Genomic DNA, 24980 nt, shown 5'->3' on the forward strand with positions numbered 1-24980 from the left:
ACAATATTTCCACAACCTCTTCAATGAAGACGTGACAATTTTCTGTGATTGGAACATTAGGTTCATTTTTGTTCTTTCAAACACCCACCTCCAGCACTTGGACATGTTCCTTTTTGGGTGTTTTGATCCCTTTTGGGTCTTTTGGTCTTTTTGCTTGTTTGTTTTGTGTGTGTGTGTGTGTGTGTGTGTGTATCTTTTTAGACTTGCTTTGGACCTTTGATAGGCATATCTCTCCAGTCTAATTAGACATGTATCTTAGGATTGTTATACTTTCTGTTTTTAAATGGTCCTCTTCTAGTCTGAGGTGATTTCTTCATGTACCTGTACTGATCAATCCTCCATGAAAGAGTCAAACAGAACTCCTCACAGATTTCTGAAGGGGCCCCTTCTATGTGTAGCTGTGTGGTGTCCTGCCTTGTCATACCCAACTGCCCCAGGTCTCAACACCTCAGCCTGTGCTTCAGTTTGTAGAGACTATTACAGTCTATCCTAAGTGCCCCACTTTCTAGGCTATAGCACTGGAACTCCTCTGAGGAGCTCAGGTCTACCTCACTGGCTCTTCTTCTCTTGAGCGCCACTGTCTGGCTGTGCCTGTTGCTTGGTGTCTGACAGCCATTGTTCCATTCATGTTGCTTTAAGTTGACTGAGGTGCAGATAGATTCTGTTACGTGAGCACAGATCTCATATGTGTAGTCACCATCCTACATTATCCAGCTTGCTTTTATTCTTGTCATGAAACACTGACCAAAAGCAACTTGGAAGGAAGGGCATTGTTTGGTTTCAACATCACAGTTTATCAATGAAGGAGGTCAAGGTAGGAACTCAAGACCCAAAAGCAAGAACAGAAGCAGAGGCAATATAGGGGTGCTGGTTACTGGCTTACTTTCCTTGGCTTCGTTTTGACATAATTTCAGATCATCTGTCCAGTAATGACACTGCCCATCATGGTTGGCTAAGCCATCCCATATCAAGCAAGAAAATCCCCCATAGACATTTCCACAGGAGGCAGTTTCTCAGCTGAGGTTCTCTCTTACCTCATCCCAGGTAACTCAAGTTTGTAACAAGTTAACAAAAATTTACACATACCTTTATACTTTTGCCCTATATCTTTCGATCTGTTTAGATGTAAGGATTTTGCTGCATTGAGCTCAAACCTCTGAACTTCAGAACCATACTATGGTAAGGCTCTGGACTATGACTTATTTTTGAATAATTTTTGGAAAAAATCATTGTAATATTTCAGGATCTTAAATTATAAGTGTGATTCAAATTTATAATTTTCTATCAGCTCCTCAGAGATTTAAAAAAAAAAAAAAAAACCAACCCATGAAGTGTTAATGTGAAACAGAAGGTCTTATTTTCCTAGTGGTTGGGAGAGTTTTGCACAAATACAAGGAGATTTAAATGTTCTCCTGAGACAAACAAATAGGTATTGCAAATAAAATAATTAAAATGGTTTGTAACAAGCAAGCAAATGAGTATGGTGAGGGATCGGCAGCTATTATATTTATTTTTCTGTTTGAATATCTGCCTGGGGAGTGTGCTGCACATGAAAGGACCCAACCAGCTTTTAAAATTCCAAACATCTAATGACGAAATAAAAAGCATTAGCTTGATGACATATAGTTCCTGTGGGTCATGATTTTAAATATTTAAAAAATTGAGGTCACTCTGTCCGGGTGTGTTCAGAATGATAAAGGATCCGCCCCCCCAATTTTCTCTGTTTCTTTTCATCATTTCTTGCCTATCTCTCTAGAACCTTCTTTGCTTACTTCATGAGTGCCTCTCTGGACTGGCACTCATTGCCAGGAAGCCAGCAGGGTATAAGTAGAAATATAAGTTCAGGTATGAGTATAACACACACAATTTGCTCTTGAGGAATTGGTCTGGTCTAACTTGAGCCCTTTTTTTTGTTGTTGTTGTTCTTAATTTAATATTTAGCAACTATTTTATTTATTTTTATTAGATATTTTCTTCATTTACATTCCAAATGTTATCCCATTTCCTCATTTCCCTTCTGAAAACTCCCTATCCCACCCTCCTCCTCCTGCTCACCAACCTACCCACTCCTGTTTCCCTGTTCTGGTATTCCCCTATACTGGGGAATTGAGCCTTCACAGAACCAAGGGCCTCTCCTTTCATTAATGTCCGACAAGGCCATCCTCTGCTACATATGATATGTGCCTGGAGCCATGGGTCCATCCATATATATTCTTTGGTTGGTGGTTTTGTCCCTGGGATCACTGGGGGCTACTGGATGGCTCAAATTTTTGTTCCTTCTATCGGGCTGCAAACCCCTTCAGCTCCTTGAGTCCTTTCTCTAGGTCCTCCATTAGGGACCCTGAGCTCAGTCCATTGGTTTTCTGTGAGCATCCCCTTCTGTATTTTTCAGGCACTGGCAGAGCCTCTCAGGAGACAGCTATATCAGTCTTCTATCAGCAAGCACTTGTTGGCATCCACAATAGTGTTTGGGTTTGGTAGCTGTATATGGGATGGATCACCAGGTGGGGCAGTCTCTGGATGGTCATTCCTTCAGTCTCTGCTCCACATTTTGTCTCTGTATCTCCTCCCATGGGTATTTTGATCCTATTTCTAAGAAGAACTGAAGTATTTGCACTTTTGCCTTCTTTCTTCTTGAGCTTAATGTGGTCTGTGAATTGTATCTTAGGTATTCCGAACTTCTGGGCTAATATCCACTTATCAGTGAGTGTATACCATGTGTGTTCTTTTCTGATTGGCTTACCTCACTAAGGACGATATTTTCTAGTTCCATCCTTTGCCTAGGAATTTCATGAATTCATTGTTTTTAATAGCTGAGTAGTTCTCTATTGTGTACCACATTTTCTGTATCCATTCCTCCATTGAGGGACATCTGGGTTCTTTCCAGCTTCTGGCTATTATAAATAAGGCTGCTATGAACATAGTAGAACATGTGTTCTTATTGCATGCCAGGGAATCCCCTGGGTATATGTCCAAGAACCACCAGACTGATTTCCAGAGTGGTTGTACCAGCTTGCAATTCCACCAACAGTGGAAGAGTGTAACTCTTTCTCTGCATCCTCGACAATACCTGGTGTCTCCTGAGTTTTTAACCTTAGCCATTTTGACTGGTGTGAGGTGAAATCTCAGGGTTGTTTTGATTTGCATTTCCCTAATGACTAATGATGTTGAACATTTCTTAAGGTGCTTCTCAGCCATCTGAATTTCTTCAGGTAAAAATTCTTTGTTTAGCTCTGTACCCCATTTTTAATAGGGTTATTTGGTTTTCTGGGGTCTAATTTCTTTATATATATTGGATATTAGACCTCTGTCACATGTAGGGTTGCTGAAGATCTTTTCCCAATTTGTTGGTTGCCATTTTGTCCATTTGACGGTGTCCTTTGCCTTACACAAACTTTGTAATTTTATGAGGTCCCATTTGTCGATTCTTGATCTTAGAACATAAGCTATTGATGTTCTATTCAGGAATTTCCCCCTGTGCCCATGTTCTCAAGGGTCTTTCCCCAGTTTCTTTTCTATTAGTTTCAGTGTGTCAGGTTTTATGTGGAGGTCCTTGATCCACTTGGAGTTGAGCTTAGTACAAGGAGATAAGAATGGATCAATTTGCATTCTTCTGCATGCTGACCTCCAGTTGACCAAGCACCATTTGTTGGAAAGGCTATCTTTTTTCCACTGGATGTTTTCTGCTCCTTTGTTGAAGATCAAGTGACCATAGGTGTGTGGGTTCATTTCTGGGTCTTCAGTTCTATTCCATTGATCCACTTGCCTGTCACTGTGCCAATACTATGCAGTTTTTTTAAAACACTATTGCTCTGTAGTATTGCTTGAGGTCAGGGATACTGATTCCCCCAGAAGTTCTTTTACTGTTGAGAATAGTTTTAGCTATCCTGGTTTTTTTGTTATTCCAGATGAATTTGAGAATTGCTCTTTCTAAATCTATGAAGAACTGAGTTCATGGGGATTGAATCTGTATATTGCTTTTTGGCAAGATGGCCATGATAGTATACTTAAGTGACCCAAAAAACTCCACCAGAGAACTCCTACAGCTGATAAACAACTTCAGCAAAGTGGCAGGTTATAAAATCAACTTAAGCAAATCAGTAGCCTTCCTATACTCAAAGGATAAGCAGGCTGAGAAAGAAATTAGGGAAATGACACCCTTCACAATAGCCACAAACAATATAAAGTATCTTGGTGTTATTCTAACCAAACAAGTGAAAGATCTGTATGACAAGAACTTCAGGTCTCTGAAGAAGGAAATTGAAGAAGACCTCAGAAAATGGAAACATCTGCCATGCTCATGGACTGTCAGGATTAATATAGTTAAAATGAACATTTCTTTAGGCCCTTCTTAGCCATTTGGTAGTCCTCAGCTGAGAGTTCTTTGTTTAGCTCCGTACCCCAATTTTAATAGGGTTATTTGGTTCTCTGATGTGTCTAACTTCTTGATTTCTTTGTATATATTATGTATTAGCCCTCTATTGGATGTAGGATTAGTGAAGATCTTTTCTCAATCTGTTGGTTACTGCTTTGTCCTATTGACATTGTCCTTTGCCATACAGCAACTTTGCAATTTTATGAGGTCCCAGGTAGATCAATGGAATAGAATTGAAGACCCAGAAATGAATCCATATACCTATGGTCACTTGATCTTTGACAAAGGAGGTAAAACCATCCAGTGGGAAAAAGACATCATTTTCAATAAATGGTGCTGGTTCAACTGGCAGCTAGCATGTAGAAGAATGTAAATCGATCCATTCTTATCTCCTTGTACAAAGCTCAAGTCCAAGTGGATCAAGGTCCTCCACATAAAACCGGATACACTGAAACTATTGGAAAAGAAAGTGGGGAAGAGTCTTGAGAAAGTTGTCACAGGGGAAAATTTCTTGAACAGAACACCAATAGCTTATGCTCTAAGATCAAGAATTGACAAATGGGACCTCATAACTCTAATCTTCATGGAATCATGAACTAGTACCTGTAGCCTCCATCTGGTTTTGTGTGTTTATGGCAAGAGACTTTGAATTCACAGTACTACTAGAGGTAAATCACAGTTTTGCACTATATCATACAGGGTCTAAAGGTCCTTGTGTATTTCAGATCTGAACTAATTGAACTTTGCTTGTGCAACTCTTGAGATTTCTTTTCTGGGCTCATTTCTGTAGTGCTCTGCTGGGAGTAGAGAGTGTCAGGAAAGGTCTCCTCTATGCCTATAACTGTGGAATCCTATTACTTGAATGGCTTCCTATTAAGACTCTGTCCTGAGGTGTTGGACTTTGGAGACTCTAGATTTGTCCTGCCTTCCAAATGCCAGGTGAAATTATTTTTAGCCTGTCCCTGAAGTTATTTTAGTGCTTTTAAAACTTGTGTCTAGATCTGTAGAAGTTTACATTTCGGATGCAACTTAGAGCATACCTCAGCAATAATATCATATCCACAAAAGCAAAGACACAGTTAGCAATTGCTACAGTCCTATTTGGAATTGCTGTGACCATTTTAAGATGTTATGAATCCATTTGGAGTGAAGGGAAAGTACACAAACAAGGAGTAAAATGGAGTTGGAAGAATTTAGAATTTGTCAGCTTAGTGGGAATAGGATGCTCACCAAAGATTGAGTTAGAATAGGGGTGTTTTAGTCAGGGTTTCTATTCCTGCACAAACATCAGGACCAAGAAGCAAGTTGGGGAGGAAAGGGTTTATTCAGTTTACACATCCACCCTGCTGTTCATCACCAAAGGAAGTCAGGACTGGAACTCAAGCAGGTCAGGAAGCAGGAGGTGATGCAGAGGCCATGGAGGGATGTTACTTACTGGCTTGCTTCCCCTGGCTTGCTCAGCCTGCATTCTTACAGAACCCAAGACTACCAGTCCAGGGATGGTGCCACCCACAATGGGCCCTTCCCCTTGATCACCAATTGAGAAAATGTCTTATAGCTGGATCTCATGGAGGCATTTCCTCACCTGAAGCTCCTTTCTCTGTGATAACTCCAGCTTGTGTCAAGTTGACACACAAAACCAACCAGTACAAGGGGGAAGGAGAATAATCAGAGACAATGGAGAAAGAAGAAAATCAAATAGGAGACAGGAAGTAAGAGAGCTGACTAGGAGACCTACCAACTTCGCTCAGATCCACCTAGCTGGTCAAAGGATGGCTACTGAGTCACCCAGTGAATGCTGAGGATATGTGAAGCTTGTTGGAGGGGGAATGTTCACCTTGAATTCACAATCAGACATAAGGGACATCCAAGATAGTAAATTCAAGAAAGTAGAATATAGGAGTCACTCAGTAGTCAGAGACTACATAGACCCTCTTTGGACTTCTCTTACCAATCTTTTGGTATGCCAGCAGATCTTGGAGGGGGTTCAGAGACATAAACAGGGAACCCGGGGACAGCTGTTCTGCTTGGTGGCAACATCCAGGTGTTGCTCTTTAGGGAATGATCTGAGCCAAGTATTGCAAGATGACTGGTCCAGCTTGTGCATATGTGCTGTGATGGAGGAGGCAGGGTTGGAGTTAGGGCATAAGTCTGCCAGCTATTACTTGGCAGTTCAGTGCAGGAGAACAGGCATAATTCTGGCTTTGTAGTAGCCATTTATTTTCCTCTTACAAACAATGGTGGCTGTACTCTATTTCCAACAATGACCTACTTTATTTAGGAGAATGGTTGTCTATGGGTGTGATGTCTTGGCAGGGAGTCAAGGAAATGTATCAGCAGTGGGGAACAGGACACAGCTAAATGCAGGTTGGGATAGTCTGTTCTGGAACCCTTCAGGTGTTTGGTAGAGGCTGCAGGAGCAACAAGGTGGTAAGAGGAAAAAAGAAACCTTTGCCATTGAGTCTATTGCTAGACTTTAAAGACTGTAGACAGCTATAGATTTTGAGCTTGAAATATAAAGGGACTTGTTTTAAAACTCTGCTAGCCACATTGCCTTCCATTACATCAAACCCTCTGAATTATGCTAATAATTCTTGGAAGGACTTTTATCACATTTACAGATGACATTCAAAGAAATGAGATATTTTGCTTAAGTTAGACAGCTAAAGATGGGTAAAAGCTGGGATTGGAGGCCAAAGCCATCTGGTCTCAGATTTTCCACCACTCTCACTACATCACTACACATAAATAATGAGGGCACATCAAACATTAATGTACCCATGAGTCACCTGGGGATCTTTTTATGATGCAGATTCTTATTAGATAGGCCTAGGTCTGAGATTCTGCATTCCCAGTAAGTTCCCTAATATCTGATGCTATGGGTCCCATGGACCACATTTCAGGAAGTAAGGAAATCATCTTCGATTTTTCACACCCTACATAAAATAGGAAGACCCATGCTCACCTCATCAGTTTGTAGGGAACAACTCAAAAGCTAGGTTCTGACTCAGGCCAGAGTAACTTCTCAGAAGCTTTTCTAGCCACTATTATCATCAGTTCAGGAAATGCACTGGCACTCAGCTTTGGTGCCATTCTCTTGACCTCTCTTCCCAAGATGTCCTTATCTTCCTGAGCCTTGGCTTTCCTATGCCTAAGTGCTCTGGAGAGTGTAGCACATATTCCTAAAGCCTTATTACTTCAGTGAGGCAAATTCTGTTTTCACCATTTTATCAAATCCTCCTTGCATTTTCTCAACGTCTCTAGGCAACCTTGTCTCTGAACTTTCTCTACTATCATTCACTTGAGATTACTGATGGCATGGCTCTTATGGGGGAAATAAACTTTACTATTCCACAGAGATGAAATAGTGCTGGTATCACACAGATGGTTGATAGATCTAGGTCTTTTGGAGGAATAAAAGGAAATGAATAATAATGTGATTGCATAGTCTAATATGAGTTTAGCAATTTATATAAATGTTTAATATTTTCCCCTGTTTTAGAAGGTTCCAAAATTTTCCTGAGGTTTTAAAGATCTGACAAAAAATATTTATATGTGAGTCTTGCATCTAAATTGTCAAAGTGCATATTTAGAAAAAATATATTCTCCTCATTTTAATTACCATTTTGGAAGTGTCTCCTTATTTTCCCCTCTTTGATATTAATCTTGGCTTGAGTAAGACCTCTGCAGTGATTCTCTCTGGTTTCATGAAAATAATTCTTAGAAGCATAAAATGGTAAAGAGAGTAATATGAAAAAATGCCCACATTCTTGTCTTTCAAACTGTACTGTTAGACGCCTCAGAGTTTTAGAAACTGACCATGCCAGGTGTCATGGGAGACTACTTCATACAGTGTCTGTATTTCATAGTTTTCTGCTTGTTTTCTGCTTTATTTAAAGCCTTCCTTCTTGAGTGGCCTGAGAATTTGTCTACTTACCTATTAAGGCTTTGAAGGAGGTTTTAGGGCAGGCTGATTAAGAGCCTGAGAGTAGATCCACACACCAGATACAGAGATGCACATGTTCTTACCCACTTTCATAAAGCGGGAGCAGAAAGGCTCGGAGTTCAAGGTAATTTGAGCTGCAGTTACCGCAACTCAGTAATAGGGGCTGGGTTTGAAGCTCAGTGTTAAAGCACTGTCCTAGCATATGAGAAGCCTGGAGTCTCACACTCAGCACTTCAATATGGGCATGTGTCTTTATATAGAGAGGATCCTTAGAGCCCTGATTTCTGTATTTTGATGAATTTGCATTTAGGTCAAATCTATTCATGGTGCAGAAAAGTGTCGGAAAGGTGCTGTCTGAGCTAGATTGTTTTAGGATTTACAAACCTCCTCAGACCCTATGAAGGAAAAACTCCCATTTCCGCAATCTGAATTGCTTCACAATGCTTCCCTAGCAGTGACTAATGGAAGAAGATAACACAGTGTGGATCAGACCAAGCAAAATGTGTCTTTGGTTCAAGGTGTAGCTTCACCATCTACTGCCATGGTCCTGGAAGAGGAAGAAAGACACAGTGGAATTAAGCAAGTGTGGAAGGGAGGGGAACATCTTTCAGGCAGATGGAAGATTTGCTTTTTTTTTCCATTCCCCAGTGTCAACCACTTTCCCAAAACAGGTGCATGTGCTTCACACCTAGATTTTCATGCTGTAGTTATGTGTCTGTGTTCACATGTGCATGTGTAAGAGTGTGTGTTTCTGTGCTGTGTCTTCATATAACTTTATTTTCTGTTTTTCTAAAATATTGTATATTTCTATAGATAATGATGCAATACAGTGGATTTATTCTGTCGTTATTTTTATAGCCATACTGTAGTCCATATGAACTCCATTGCTTCTTTGATTCTCTCTCTTTTTCCTGAAGATCACATCAGAGGCCTGAATGGAAGTGAGAAAAGGTATCTGAGTCTGACAGATACTATTTTGTCCCCAGCTTACCCTGTTGGAGTTATTATCATTTCCATTCTCCTCATAGTGAGTGCTAAAGAGCACTTTAAAAAACACTCTTGGCCTCCATATCGATTGCTCGTCACCTGTTTTTTTGGACGGGGGCATAGAGGCTTCTTTTGAAAGTCCAGTACAGCCATGGGATTTCTCTGCAGGGAGATGCACACTGTACTCTTATATGCCACTTTCTCTTGAAATGGCACATGCATGCGAAGCCAGCCATACACCCCAGCTGAAGACTCACATTTCTCAGGGAACAGAGGCAATCAGATCTCATTCTCTTCCACCGTGTGCTCTACGAGGACAATTTTGCTTTCAATCAGTGAATTAAGTATGTGCCTCCTGGGAAAAATGTGAAGATTTTCTTTTCTTTAGGATTCTTCTAACTTTCCTGTACTCTTAACCCTTTGCAAGTGAAGTAGAGATTTATAGAATTCCTTAATAATTTATTTGACTTGAAATGTGTATTTTCATAAGCATCAGTATGTATTCCTGCAGAATCAGAGACCTGAATGCTGTTATCATTCAGTTCACGATGCAATTTCTCACACTTTATTATATCCGTAGACATTTTCCTGTGAGTTTGTAGCAAGGCACAAAAGACTCTTATTTTGCCTCCAATGACTGGTAAGAAGAATTTGATAACTGTGTTAACTGGGAACCTCAAACCTCATTTCTTCTGTACTTGTTGTGATTATTTTTCTATCACACTATAGATATATGCTTCTCCCATTGAAAATACAAACAAATCTATTGGTATTTCCTTCTCTTTCTCCATAGCTTCTATCAATAAGTGATGTAGATTTGAGATTTCAACTATTTCTAAAGATTATTTGCAGACACCTCAGTTCAGTGAATAATACTGATGAAAGGAAATTTATGGGTGGGACCTATTAGATTGTAGGAGAAGGTAATAGCAACTCATGGGGATACTTCTGAAAGAAAATATGAAGTCAGGTAGGACCTATACAATGATACTGAGATACGTCATGAGCACAGACAGGATTTGGTCAGGCAGAGGAGACTGCATGTGCTCCTCTTGAATTTTCTTAAAATAGTGTTAATATCAATAAAAATTAGAAAAAAGGAGATCAAATGAAGGAAATATAAATAAAATAATTAAATAAAATAATTACTCAGTTTTAACAAGACACACAGCTAGGACATATGGGGAACAGTTTGTAACACAGGTATATGTTTTATTTTTCAGAATAAAAAAATAGGGTCATGAACCAAGAAATTTAAATCCCATGCAAAAGGTTTAGTATATGTTTTTTTAATGAAAGATTAGCCTGAATAATACTCTCAGAAGGAAAAGGACCCCCAAATACCTAAATATAGCATATTTAAAAATATTTTTAAACTAAAAACTGTCAAAGTTTGCAGTGAGGCCAAACATAAAGCCAAAATATAAACTCATAAGTTTTTCTTTCAGTAAGTTGGTCAAATTGTAGAAACCTTAAGCTTTTGTTCCCATGACAGTCTGGGGAATGTGAGGTTTGAGATTAAGCCTGAGGACTAAATCACATGTGGTGTCTAATGAAAGATTTTCACATTCAACTGGAAGCATCTTCTCTGTATGAGAGATGATAGGAAACAAAAATATCATTTCCTATTATGACTTCAGACCTGGATAAGGGAATAAAAATTGATAACTATCATGTAACTTCTGACTCATTTTAATACCCCTGTGTTTTTTAGCAAGGCTCAGAGGATAGTTCAATTTCTAGTGGCTGTAGTTGGCATCACTTTTCTAAGTGTGGCAGAATCAAGCATAAGCCCTCTGAAGTACTGTGGATGTTACTCATAGTCAAAGATCTCTTTACTAGTTCCACTCCTGTTGCCGTGATAAAATGTTCTGAAGGAAAACAACTTAGGGGAAAGGGATTAATTTAGCTTATGATTACGGGCTACAGTTACCACTATGAGGAAATCACAGCAGCTGGAGCTTGAGATAGCTAGTCACATATCCGTGGTCAAGAGTAGTGAGACACTCATTCACCAATGATATCTTCTTTCTTGGTGCTCAGCCAGTGCCCCTTATGCATTTACAGGTAAGGACCCCCCCAGCCTTAGGAATGGTTAGACTCACAGTGAGTGAACTTTAATAATCAAGATCATTCCCTGTAGACATATCCACAGACCAATATGATCAAGATAATTTTCAGTTGTGATTTTCAAAGTGATTCCAGGTTGTAAAAAGTTGACTTTTAAAATTAAACGGTTACAAACTCCTAAAAGGAATGAAAACCTAGTGAAAATGGTAAATGTGTGGAGAGAGGTAGGGAGGATGAAAAAGTGGAAGAAGAAGAAGAAGAAGAAGAAGAAGAAGAAGAAGAAAGAGGAGGAGGAGGAAGAGGAGGAGGAAGAGAGGAAGAGGAAGAGGAAGAGGAAGAGGAAGAGGAGGAAGACAAAGAAGAGGAGGAGGAGGAAGAGTTAAAGGAGTCTCTATGAGTGAGACCTAGCATAGAATTATATAGCATTATATAATAGCATAGCATAAGTGTTATATAGCATAGAATAAGTGTTGCAAAAATAGAGACTGGATTATGTGAACAGAGTAAAGGGCACAAATGGAAGGAAGCCAAATCAAGACAGGAACGAACTCGTCACCAAATGTAATAATTACAAGTTGAAAACCTTAGAGACACTAAGTGTCAAGTTGTACAAAGGTAGATAAAGAATTTTTGCAGTGCAATTTATAAAGAGATTATTTGAAGTATATCTCACTGAAAGGGCAGTGGCACAAATGAAATAGAGGTTGAGACATATGGAGGATAGAGTAACAACATTTGGTGTAGTTTTGAGAAAAGAGTGAGCATTAGAATATTAACTAGTAAATAATATTATGGCTGATGACTTTTTCAGACTGTTGAAAGAAATCCATCAAGACCCAGGATTAAAATAAAAGGCAATGAGGTACATCATAGAGTGACAGTATGGGGTGTTAAAGATATAAAAAACTGACTATTCAGAGAGAAAAGAGCACATGACCTTAGTCTCTGTACATGGTTAACTAATATCTCATGTGGAGGATGGTCTACAATAGTGCTGCTGACTTGGCAGAAATAAATATATTCTAAAGAGACACTTTAGCTATTTGAATAGCTATTAAAATAAAGGGCCCCCAAGAAATTGTAATTTCCCTGGGAATATTTTTCTGAGAGAAGAAAAACTTGAGGCAGCCTGGGTGAAAACTCTTGCCTTGGGAAAGAGCATTATAACCTATGACAAGTAAAGGTCTACAGCATGGAGGGCCACACCCATACCAGGACTGCCTAGATGTGCAGATTTCTAGCCCTTTAGACTGGAGGTGGTCACTGGTCTTCTTTGTCCCTCTTTCTAATGTGGCTATATTGAATAAATCCTACCCCCTTTTGATATTACTTTGGCTGTTATGATTAGCTTATTGAGAATGGGGCATAGACTCAGACCTCAAGTTTCATGAAAGTAGCCATACTTTTGGTTTCAAATGAGTACGTTTTAAAGGATACAGCCAACAACAATAAAAGAATAAATAACGATCATCATATAGACAGAAGCAGCAGGTAGAGAGCAGAACATCATTGAGTCAGGTGCTAATAAACAGAAACAATTAGACTGGTCTGATTGGGAGAGCAAGCAAAGGAACAGCCTTATATCGGGTGCTTACAAAATCCAGCAGAAGTGCCCAGGGCAACCCGAGGAAACCCATGCGTGCTGGAAGTCTTGGCTGAGAGATTTCTAGGCAATGAACAGCATTCTCTCCATGGATGAGTTGGTTCCCTGTTCCCACCCCAGGCATCTTTATACCATGGGATAAACAACAAAAATCTCTGTTGGGAATGGTTTACTTTCCACATGTTCTCAAAGGTGCAATGTTTTATGGACCCCCCTAGGTGTTTGCTGTTTTTCTTTCTGTCACAGAGTTAAGGAACAAGTTTGTACTAGGACAGAGAATTTTGGGCACTTGAGTTAAACATGCTGGAGTCTGGGATAAGATAACCTTCTTTGCTCCCAGGGTCTACTATCAAGAAGTTTAAACAGTGTGCAGCCATTTACCAACATGTTTATCACAATTTAATAATGGTCTTCAGAGATATTCAAGGCCTACCCCTGGATTCTGTGAATGCTTCTTAATATAAAGACTTTTTTTTTTTTTTTACAAATGCTATGAAATTAATGATCTTGAAGTGAGGATCTGAGATTCCCCAGTCTTGGATGCTCCAGACTAAATGGATAATTCTAAATGCCTTACCTTACATTTTTATGGGAGGCAGCCAAGGGAAACGTGACTGTACAGAAGAGAAACAGAGATGATTAGTTTTAATGACTAGTTTGATGGGATTTCGAATCTCTTAAGGGGTCATGCTTCCTAGTATGTATGTGCGGGCATTTGTAGTAAAGTTTAACTGAAGAAGGAAGAAGGACCCATGCATGGCTGGACTTCTAGACCAAAGAAAAGGAAGACGTAGGCAGTGAGCGTGTGCACTTGGCTGCTGCTGCCATTATCTGACTGCATGCTCAGTAGACATTTTAGAAATGGTTTTAAGGAGGATTTTTGGAGAGTTTGGAGATGTAGCCTAGATATCCACTCTGGAATTCTGTAAGCAGAGCGTCATCGGTTATTCTGCTAGAAGGGTGGAGGCTCAGAATGTGGAGAGAAATGCAGATGATGAAGACCCAGCTCATGAGACTTGAGGGGAGAAAAGAAAGACTCTCAGATGCTATATTTGAGACTGTTCATGTTACATTATGGCAAAGGACCTCAAAATGCTACATGAAACCACAGAGAATCCAGATACTGGACATGTGCCTGAGGCATGTGTTGCTTCCCTTGTTGGATTTGGTCTTCTCTTGACTTGACCTTTCTTTGCTCTATTCTCATTTTGAATGAGAATATAGACTATCTGACACTGTATATCGGAACTGTGTCACTTGGGTTTTAATTTTGTGGCTTGTGCTAGGTCTCAGAAGGGACTTTGGGCTTCAGGCATTTGAACACCGTTAAAACTGTTAGCTGGAATTGTCATCAGAAACTTCCTTGAAAGGGCATTTACAATGACGAACTTTGGATGAAGAAAAAGGAAAGATGTCAGATTTAAGGCCTGACGTCCTGAAGAGATAGTGGAACTGATATATGCATATGTATTGGTTACACAGACACTATAGGAGTACTTTTGTAAAATAACAGAGATAATGTATACTGGAAGGCCATAAAGAAAGACAGAATTAAATACTGGACATTGTTGACACCTTAGCTAAGCTTCTGGTAACTGGGAATAAGCCCTGAAGAAGAAATAAAAATACCAAATATCTTCATATTTAAGTATACTTATAAGTATATGTAAGAAAACTAATAAAAGCTAATATAGAAAATCTAATTTTCTAAAACATAAATAAATGGAAATAGTAAAAAAATTATTCCAAGTTTGGAAAAACAGTAATATACAACAAAAAGCCAAGATATATAAGTAATATGATAGAAATAGATCCAAATATGTGAATAATCATAATAAATATAAATGATTAGAATTTTTACTTATATCTCAGGTCTAGATATAAACATTTCTAGTATATTTCATTTTCAGGTATTCTAATGAAAACACAAGGCAGATAAAAATCAAAGGGAAGGAAAGAGATGAACAATGTGGATAATGACCACAATACAAGTGGCACAGCTGTGGTATAACAGCAGGCACCGTAAACCATAAGGCAAGGTGCACTTTTAGAAATAAAAAATGGTATTTAAATACTGGTAAATTGGTCAGCTCAGCAATGAGACAATCTTCTAAACCTATATGTAATTAATAGCAAGTCTTTAAAATATGTCAAGAAAACACAGGCAGAATTCAAGAATAAACAAAGTCCTCAACTACTGAACCTGAAGATAGCTATTTGACAGCAGCAAGCATGTAACAAAGCCACGTGAAACAGTTTTTCACAGTGGCCACAGATAAAAACCACATGAAACAGTCATACACAGTGGCCACAAAGCAAGCCCCTCTCTACCCAAGCTCAGAAGGGTTTAAAGCTTGACTTTATCAAACATTCCACAACTTGGAGAAGATATTTGTAGCATGTGACCAAGGCTTACTTAGAATAAATTTAAAAATAAGAGACTCATAAGTCACTATGCAGCAGACTTACCCAGTAGAAATTTAACAGTCCACAAATATAAGGAAGGAGACATAGATGCATGGGTGACCCATGAAGAATTAATTGAAAACAAACCCTAGCAGCATTCCAAGCCATAGTCATGAGACTGGCATGTCTTAAGAAGTCATGTCATCTGTGAGGTGTAGGCAGATATGCAGGACTAACACTCCATTTATTGCATGATTATAATTTGGTACAACTTCCTTTAGAAATTTGGCTCTTTCTAATAAATTTGAGCATGTTCCTATTCTCTTATCAGGATACCACAATCTTAGGAATATGATGCCTAAGAGAAATTCTTACACAAGTACATGAAGACACACAGGCAATTGTTCATAGATGCCAATGAGTGAAGCACATAGTATCAGCAGTGGGTTAATAAATGATAACCCTTTTGTCATGTTGTGTTATCATGCACACCTACACCTGGTGCCATGAACAAACCTTGGAACTTTAATGTTTAACAAGTTGTTTCATTTTAAAATACTTATTTTCACTTTGCATTTGGCCTGTGTGTACGCATGAGAATGGTGAGCATGCAGTCCCCTCAGAGCCAGACAAGAGTGTGGGAATCACTGGAACTAGAGTTACAGATGGTTGTAAGTCTCCACATGAGTTATGGCTCCTAACCACTGAGCCATCTCTCCACCCCATGAGTAAGTGGTTTTATACATTGGTGACTACTGGGGTTTTATTCGGAGTGCTCATGGAGAACCTAGAGACTTTGCTCTTTGGGTTCATGTAATTTTATCAAGCTCCCAGAGGACTCTGATGTAAAATAGAGTATAAAAAAATTGGTGTTCAAACCAGATTATGTAAGGATCCATGTTGCGCAGCTTACCCACACTCAACCAGAGTGTACAAGAGTAAGACACATGCATCTAGGCCACAGCATGACAACGGCTGTTTGTGGAAAGGCGGCAGGAGTTACTATGGGAAACCATCCAACTATGATGTGGGCATCATTTTCCTTCCCAGTTTGATGGAAGATAACAGTGAATTCATTTTATTATTCATATTTAATGTACAAAATGCTTATGCATATTTCACAGTGATGTTTATAAATTACAATATAAAAAAATTAGTCTTTTTTGATCCTGGATACTCCAGTGAGCATCTTGCCATACCGTTATTTCTTTTGCCTGTTCTTTTTCCTCTGTTAGTTTATTGACATTGCACCGTGCTGCAATCACGTTGTCCTGCTGCTTGCATTTATCTGCAGCACTACTTGAATGTTTGCTTAACTGGGACAAGGGGAAGTGAGAGGTCCAAGTGGCTCATTTCAATGGGTTGCTTGTATTTCTCTCTGTACAGCAAGTCTAGACTTTGGAGTCTCCTGCATTGGTATAGAGGCATATATCCTGTTGGAAGTTGTAGTAATTACCGAACCCTGGAGGGCTAGGTAATAGCCTAGAGTAGGACAGGAGGAGATCCTGGCATGGGGCTGCTACAGAGACTGCTCACCTATGTTCAGAATTAGGGCACGAGTAGGAGTCGATCTTTTTGGTTGCATGTAAATAACTGTAGAAATTTGCCTGAGCAGACCCGCAGATCTTGAGTGCAGATATCTCTGAATTGTCTAAGAAGCATAGTCTAGAAGCACAGAGAGTAAGGTTGGAGTTCACTGGCAGGGAGGACCATGTTGCGACCCATGACAAGCAGATTAGAACTGGGCCAGGGGAGACAGGAACATATACAAAGCTTCAGCAGATCCCCACAGTGAGGGGGGCATTGGAAGCTAATAGGTTGTCCTAGAGCTGTGCCAAGTCTTTATAGAGTTCTGAGCATATCCGAGCAGACTGGGGCAGTGTTACATGACCACCACTGCACTCACAGTAGGTGTGCAGCAGGTTGCCTTGGAAGTACGGGGCCACTCTGTAGGTCAAATCCCTAACACAGTTACAGAATATGCCTAAAGGATGGTAGTGTGAACCAGACCGAGTTCTTCTTGTTTGTCCTATTGCCAGTTGAAGAAGCAGAAGCGGCTTAATGTAAAGATTTCTATAAAAATGGATGTTGCCTCTCCAATGACATTTTGCATCAAGAATGTGTGGGAGAACCAAATGGCATGAGATGCTTTCTTTTGTCTTCTGTTTTGTCTCTAACATCTCTATATTTAATTCTAGCTTTGTCTCTTATGATACCTATATTCCTCCTTTCCTTCTTTTGCATTTCATTTATTTATTTATCTTCTTACTTAATTATTTATATCTGTTTATTTTGTTAGTTAGAGTCTGTATCCCACTCTAGGCCAGGCTAACCCATAGTTGACTATGCAGCCCAGGCTGGCCTTGAACTTGCAGCAATTCAACTTCCCTCAACTCCCCAAATGCTAGGATTACAAGCATGAGCCACTATGACTGGCTGACAGCATACATATTCTAGAATATAAGAAATCTACCCCCCCAAACCCTCTTTACTTATAGTTTAAGCAAAGTGAACTGTCTACGTGTTAGTCTTTTGCTATTCCTCCTTCCTCTGAGGTTCTGCTGTGATTTCCCACAGCCTCCATTCATCCTCTCAGAAGGGCCTGGGTCCCCAGTGCAGCTAGCACAGAGCTGAGTGTACACGGCCAGGCTCTTCCTGTCCTCTGACCACTCCCTGAATCTTTTCTGTGTTCAGGAACTGACCAACTTCTCTGCTTTTGACTATCTCCTGGTTGCAATCCATGGTAAATATAAATTTCAGTGACATGGTGCAAATCCAACTTGTAACAACATTATAACTTTGTGAGAGATCCAGATAATTCAGTATATGCAGGGACTGACTATTGCTGAAGATACTGGGATGTGCTCTCTCACAGATCTAACAAGTGCTTTCAAGTGACCAGGTCTCTCTCTCTGTCTCTCTCTGTCTCTCTCTGTCTCTCTCTGTCTCTCTCTATCTCTGTCTCTCTCTCTCTCTCTCTCTCTCTCTCTCTCTCTCTCTCTCTCTCACACACACACACACACACACACACACACACCAGTATCATCCTAAGATAGACCCTAAATTCTTGATTTAGCAATCTTCCCCCTAAATGTGTTATGCTCTCATTTAAGTGATTATGAAATTCCCATCACCGATTTTCTGCCTGCCTGTCTCCATTTGTACTGTCACAGGGTCTCAAAACTAGAATGGGTCATTCTAGTCTGCAAAAGGCCAGGCTAACCTTTTTGCAGGATCTGCAAAAAGAAAGATTTAAATATTATTTTAAAATACAGCAGTTTTGGTTAAATATTGACTTGGATCCCAGTAAGAATGAAGTAATTCCTTAGAGACAGTGAACCTGGGATGTCCTTAGTCTGCCTGCCCCTGGTTGGAGCCAGGGGTGATACTTGTTCCCACTTCTTTGTAGTCCAGTGTTAGACCAGGTATGCAGTCTAGCATTCTCCTCTCTGTCCACCACTGCCCGCACCTCATTTGTTTCTCTCTAATCCTCAGCCCATAATGCAATCAGAAGTTTTCGGAAAGGCCATTCTGATTATAGGATATTTGTACAAAAAAAATTTCAAGCTCCTTACTAGCCCTAGGGAAAATGCTCACTTTCTATGTTGCTGCTGTTGTTTGTTTAAAGTGGCATGGTTACACCCTACTTCCCTATCTGCCTCCCTTCCACTGATGCTTCTGTGTGGAAGAGAGTTCATCCAATTCCTGCAGACTCAGAGTCCTAGTTATACCTTGTCCCCAACACGGGAACACACACACACACACACACACACACACACACACACACACACACACACACACGCACGCACGCGCACACACTCATGAACACACATGTCATATTCTCACATGCAAGCATGCATTCACATATGTGATCACACACCTTCTTTACCAATGTCCATTCTTGGGTTAGTTACTTGTTAGTAACTGATTTCTTAGAAGTCTGATTTCTTATAGAGGCTCCCTATAGCAGCTCCTTTTAAAATTTCTGTTTTTGATGGTGAAGTGACCTAATAATTGGATCCCCTTTGTAGTATTCTTAGGGTTGTTTTTGGAGCATGGCATTAATAATTGCAAGCAAAACACACAGTCTATCAAGGTCTAGCACAATAGTATCCTTGATCCTAGTCGCACTCAGTGTGTTCTATGGTGAAGGATTATTATTGATATCCATCTACCTTGGAGCTAACTACAGACCAGAGCTCAGAGGAAACATTGAACAACCTTGTTTGTACCTAAGGGATGGTAAGTATTTTTGTAAATAGGCAACTAATAAAATGGATGGCCAGGGCTGAATCCACTTTGACCACTTCAGCATTAGCTGTTTGGGCTTTTGGATGTTTCCTAGTGACATTTTATTTTTTAATTCATGAGGGTATAAGCATGGATTTGATTATTTCTTCAGGAAATCAGTGACCCCGAGATCCTGGATCTGGTCCACAGTGCCCTTGGCAGAATGACCGTGGTCCGGCAAATCTTCCCATCTGCAAAGGACAACCAGAAATGCATAAGGAATAATCATCGCATCTCCTCCCTGCTCTGCGATCCACAGGAAGGCTACCTCCAAATGCTGCAGGTCAGTCCAGCACAGTCTCCTCCATGCATAGCTCTCACTACACCCTTGGTCTAGACAGGCAATATACTGGGCCTGCTGGGCTCTAGATAAACACTGTGATCCATCCACTTTAATGACTAAAATGCTGCCATTCACTGAAATGGAATCCAGTTGACTGGACACAAGTGTTTCATCTCATAGTAGCATCAGGGGTAGGTAATTGCACCTGATATCAGCAAGCAGGGACTACCTACTCACAAGGTATCACTGATATTTAAAAGCTACATGATTGGAGTGGGCAGAGTGTTGTCTCTTCAGCCTTTATGCTAAGTACCTTGAGGCAGGGTGGGAGCTTTTCTTTGTCTTTTTCTTTGTAAGAAGTCAGTTACACAGACACTAAGCTTGTAAAACACTCAGCACAGCCCTGGCACATCTAGTAAGTGCTAAGTCATAGGCCAGCCAGGATGCTGCAGATCTCCCCAGAGCAGAAAGGCCAAAGAAAAGGTTTCCAACATGGCCACTTGCTATACCCCTTTCTTAGATAAGAGCTGTAAATGTTTACGTTACTACTCCAGCCACTGTCTTGGTGTATGCATGCTCTTTGTCATCTGGGAATGTGGTCTTGGCATAGTAAAGAGGGTATTCTGCCTGTGGTCCGGATCATTTTCTGTATCAATCTTTGAGAAAAACAGAGAAACAATGCAGGGGATACATGACATATAATAAAAGAAAGTGTCCCCTATTGGGTTTGTGGAAATTACCTGTAATGTTGCCTATAGGATACACTCACCACTCATCATTTGAAATTAAGCTCACCTTCTTTCCCCAGTCAGAGTGAGGAGTAGAAACCAGAGCTGAGATCAGGGCTGGCTGTATCTATCCCATGGTGTCACCACATAAGAAGATCTTCAGAATGCGGAGGGGACCATGGGAATCTTGGGTGGGCCATAGATATGAGTCATTAGTGAAAGCCTTGAATCCACTCTCTAGTCTCATGTTGTCATAAGGAGGAGAAAGCTTGTCTCACAGATGTGACACATGAGAGATGTCCTCAGTGCTTAGGAAACACAGGTGACATCGATTATAGCTGGAGCACCTGCCCTCCCTTGGCACTCACTGTGACACAGAGTACACCATACATTAGCAAGACAGAATAGCCAAGACCTTTCTGAGGTTGTACGGATTTGACTGAGGAACCTGAGCATTGGCTTTGGCAGAGCCATGAACTAGATATATTGGCCTTGGTGTTAGAAAGGCCAATGGCATAGTTTTCCTTTGTCTGCTTTTCCTGGGGCATGGAAGAGGTGACAGGGGTCAAGTGTGTCCCTCTCACTGGAACTCTGTCTGCCGCATTCTCCCTCTCCACGTGGGTGTGTACAAAGCTGGACAAAGGGCCGGGCAGTGTGAGTGCTTCCACTCTGTGCAGGTGAGGGGGATGCTCTTCCTTGCTGGGCCTGAGGCCATGGCTCTCCTTTTCTGGCTGATCTCCCAGGTTTTCTCCCCCTTGGTGAGGTTTCTCCTTCTCTAGTCTCTGCCATCCTGCCCCTTCACCACCTCCTATCCCGCTGTCCATTTTCCAGTTCTCACTAAGTTACATTGCTTCAGTTTCCCCAAGTTAGAGTCACTTTCAGTTGTCCATGGGCAGAGCACATGAGCGGCACAGGATGGGGCAGAGGAGAGAGGCCTGCACTTCTTGTCAAGGTCCATGGTAACACTTTTTGCTAAGGGATGACTGTCCCAACACCTGTAAGAGTCAAGCTGTCTCTAGCACTTTGGTTCTGCCTGGTGCAAAGGGTCTGCTCTCTGGAAGAGAACAAGGGGGTCTAGAAGGCTGAGGGGAAGTTCACCTGATGGCATCCCGATGTGGCCCAAGCATGTAACAAAGGCTCTGGGCCACACACTTCAGGGCCCTCTTTCTTCTCTGTTCTTTCTGAGACACAGGTACCACAGAAGGAGGAGAACTAAAGAACAAAACCTCTGGAACTTGTTCATGACAGTTATATCACCACCACCACCACCGCCACCACCACCACCACCACCTCATAAACCAGACTACCTGGGTGCAAATCCCAACCATTCTAGCTACCATTCCATCACTTCTTATTTATTTTTTATTCTGTGCCTTAGTTTCTTGCATTGTTAAGCCAAGACATGAAAATCTGCTACTATGGCCAATCTCCATGAAAAGTAAAAAGTAAAGGAGAAGAAATGTGAAAAGCATTTAGTACAGGGCTGGGCTGTTATGAATACCATCAGATGAGGTGGCCAGTACAATTAATTTTCCACAGGAAGGCTGACCATGCCTGTGTACCTGCCTCTTGGCAGGTGTAAACATTTCCCTGTTATAGTTCCTATCCCTCCAGGCCTGTGTCACATGATTTGTGACTCTCGCGTCCCTATTACTTACTCAGCAGCTCGCTCAGAATGGTCTTGTCTGAAGAGAACAGACCATGCTTTTATCTATTTAGCTGTTCATGAAAGACCCTGCTCACGGAAGACCATCAATAAGAATATATGAGATGAGTCTGCTAATAATCTAGTACTTGAATCCCAAGTTAAATGGTCTCTAGAAGCCTCTTTATAGAGAGATAAGTAAAGCACTTTATTAAAGAAATCTCTTTTCTCTGTCCATTTGTTGTGTCTATATCCTTCTTTGGGGCTATGATGGGAGGGGAGCGTGGATTTATTTACTCCTCTGCCCCACACTTGGGCAGCTTGTAGATTCATCTCATTTACAAGCCCTTCCCTTCAGTTTCCTCAGAAACTATTACCACTTCTTTCTTTCCTAATGACAGTATAGAAGGCAAACTAATTTCTACTAGCCTCTAGCTGTGAGATTTATCGAAAAGGCTCGAACATGCTTAGAACAACCAACTCAAGAAAAAATTGCTGTCATGGATTATTAACTTTGTCTTGATGAAATTAATGAAAATCCCCCTGGAACTGGAGCCCCCAAGTCCCACTTTGCTCCTTCCTCAAATGGCTGCCCTTGGGATGTTGGTCCCAGCTTACGGATTGTCAAAGCACGGGGAATTATTGCAAGGTCGTTCATCATCTGGCTTCTCTATCAAAGAGCACTGGTCTCCAAGAAACTCCGTCTTCCTCTATTAGCCCTATGGTCAAGGATTTCTGTTTTTGAAAAGCCAAGCAAGTACTATTTGCAAATCAATTTGGTTGCTATTTAGTACCTATTTTCTTCCAAGTCCCTTGGAAGAAAAATACCTAGATAAGTGGCTTCCAGCGGGGCCCTTGCATTTGGCTGTGTGTGGTTGTTTATTCTTTCCTACAAAGCACTGTCTGATTTGGGTGTTTCTCGGTTTTTTGTTTCCTTGACAAGTTAGTTTAGGGCTTGTCTGACTCAGCTGGTAATAAAAGTGATAACTAGTCCCCGTAGAACCCTGAGAACTTGCTGAGATTTCCCAGGATGCCTTCCTCAGAGCAGAGTCACCATTGTATCCATCACTGGAACTACCTTTCCCAGTGCCTTCATCTTGTAATTGGACTAACAGAAAGGTTGTCACATCACCACCCCATCTATTCAAATGTGTTTCCAGGGCGTGGCAGGAAATGTCGTGAACTGTGATGTCTGGTCACTGTGCTGGTTTATCCAAGTGTGGGATCCAATATGATTTTGTCAGGAAACGTTCCCACAGTTGGAACTTTGGCATCTTTAGGCACTTAAACGTTATTGAATGGCTCAACAAAATCACCTCTCCCTGTGGCATTCAGTTTGCTGAAGAAAACCACTGACCTTCTAGTCCGCATTTCCTAGAAGCTTTCAGTTCTTTTCCCTGGTGATGGTTTGTCAATCTGGTAAGAGAAGCTTTTCCTCTGGAGCATCCCGCAGGCTTCCCTAACCAGCTACCTCAGGTTCCTGTTCCTTCCAGAGCTGTACTTAATGGTAAAGACTCCAATCGACAATGTAACAAGGGTGGTGTGGAAGGCCGCATGAGTCCCATGCAGGGGTGTTCTCTGTAGGTCCAGCTGCCTGCTATTGAGTCGCAGATGTCAGTATGTGCCTTTGTAGCTGAGAAAGGCTCATATGGGGGCAGATGCTCTACCCTAGTCTCCCTTCTGAGTCAGTGGTGGACAGGGCCTCTTACAACCCCTTTACCCTCAGCTGCCATCTGCTCCATCCTCTGGCCTGGCCACAGTGCCCTCTCAAGACAGGTGGGCTAGCAGCAGTTTGGCACAGAGGCCTTGCCTGGGGATAGACTGTTCGTGCTGGGGCATCTGGATGTCAGCTTGTCCTCCCAGCTGGACCCTCTGTTGACTGCTTATCTGACATTGCTGGCCAACCAGAGCCTGTCTGCAGATTTGGTCAGAGGTCAGTGTCTGCTGTTTATCTCCATGATGTCTCCCCAAACAGCCCACTTTGCTTGATTAATGATAGAGGGAAGGGCATGCTGGGCTCTTCAGAAGCCTGGAGGAAATGTGGCCCTTCTTAATGAAACTCTTCTTGCATTTCCAGCTCTGGATTGTGGGGATAATGGACTGGTGAGAGATTTCTGTTGGCCCACATGACTCTGACCTTGGCCTACCATTCATCTTCCTTTCCCTTCAAGCGTGATTCTAACTCTGATAATGCACTGTGCAACCATCCCCCTGGCCCCCAGAGCGTGACTGGGACACAGCTGGCATACCCTAATAAGTCTTGACTGGAATCTCAGACTTACTAAAGAGAAGTGAAGCACCAGGAAGGAGGCAGACAGTCTGGCTGCGCAGTGGGGCGCACACATTATCCTGAACTGCTCAAGCCCTTCCTTTCCTGGCCAGTGGAGGTGGCAGAGGACTCGGCCTGCTGGCATCCAGACAGGCTTCGACTCAAGGCCCTCTTGAGTTTATCTGCATATTTTAGGGAAGCGCTTATATGGCAGGAGCTCAGGCCCTAATCCTTTCTGTAGTAACTGAACAGGCTGTCTATGCCCTGCTTGGTTAGTGCCTAGGTAGGAAATATGTTTTTCCTGGTTCTATTTGTGCAACAAACCCATACCTGCATAAGCTCCTTGTTGTGGTTTGAATGATGTATTCCGGTAACATT

General features: G+C 41.3%; 1 protein-coding gene across 1 annotated transcript in view; it reads left to right on the plus strand.

The window, feature by feature from the left end:
• Grid1 (glutamate ionotropic receptor delta type subunit 1) overlaps nt 1-24980 on the plus strand; it is a 749675-nt gene that overhangs the window by 459540 nt on the left and 265155 nt on the right. Inside the window, exon 6 of the mRNA XM_052190670.1 lies at nt 19790-19960. Coding sequence (XP_052046630.1) covers nt 19790-19960 — 171 coding nt within the window. The remainder of the gene's footprint in view (nt 1-19789; nt 19961-24980) is intronic.

Source organism: Apodemus sylvaticus, chromosome 8 (genome assembly GCF_947179515.1).
Source record: "Apodemus sylvaticus chromosome 8, mApoSyl1.1, whole genome shotgun sequence".
Taxonomy (NCBI): Eukaryota; Metazoa; Chordata; class Mammalia; order Rodentia; family Muridae; genus Apodemus; species Apodemus sylvaticus.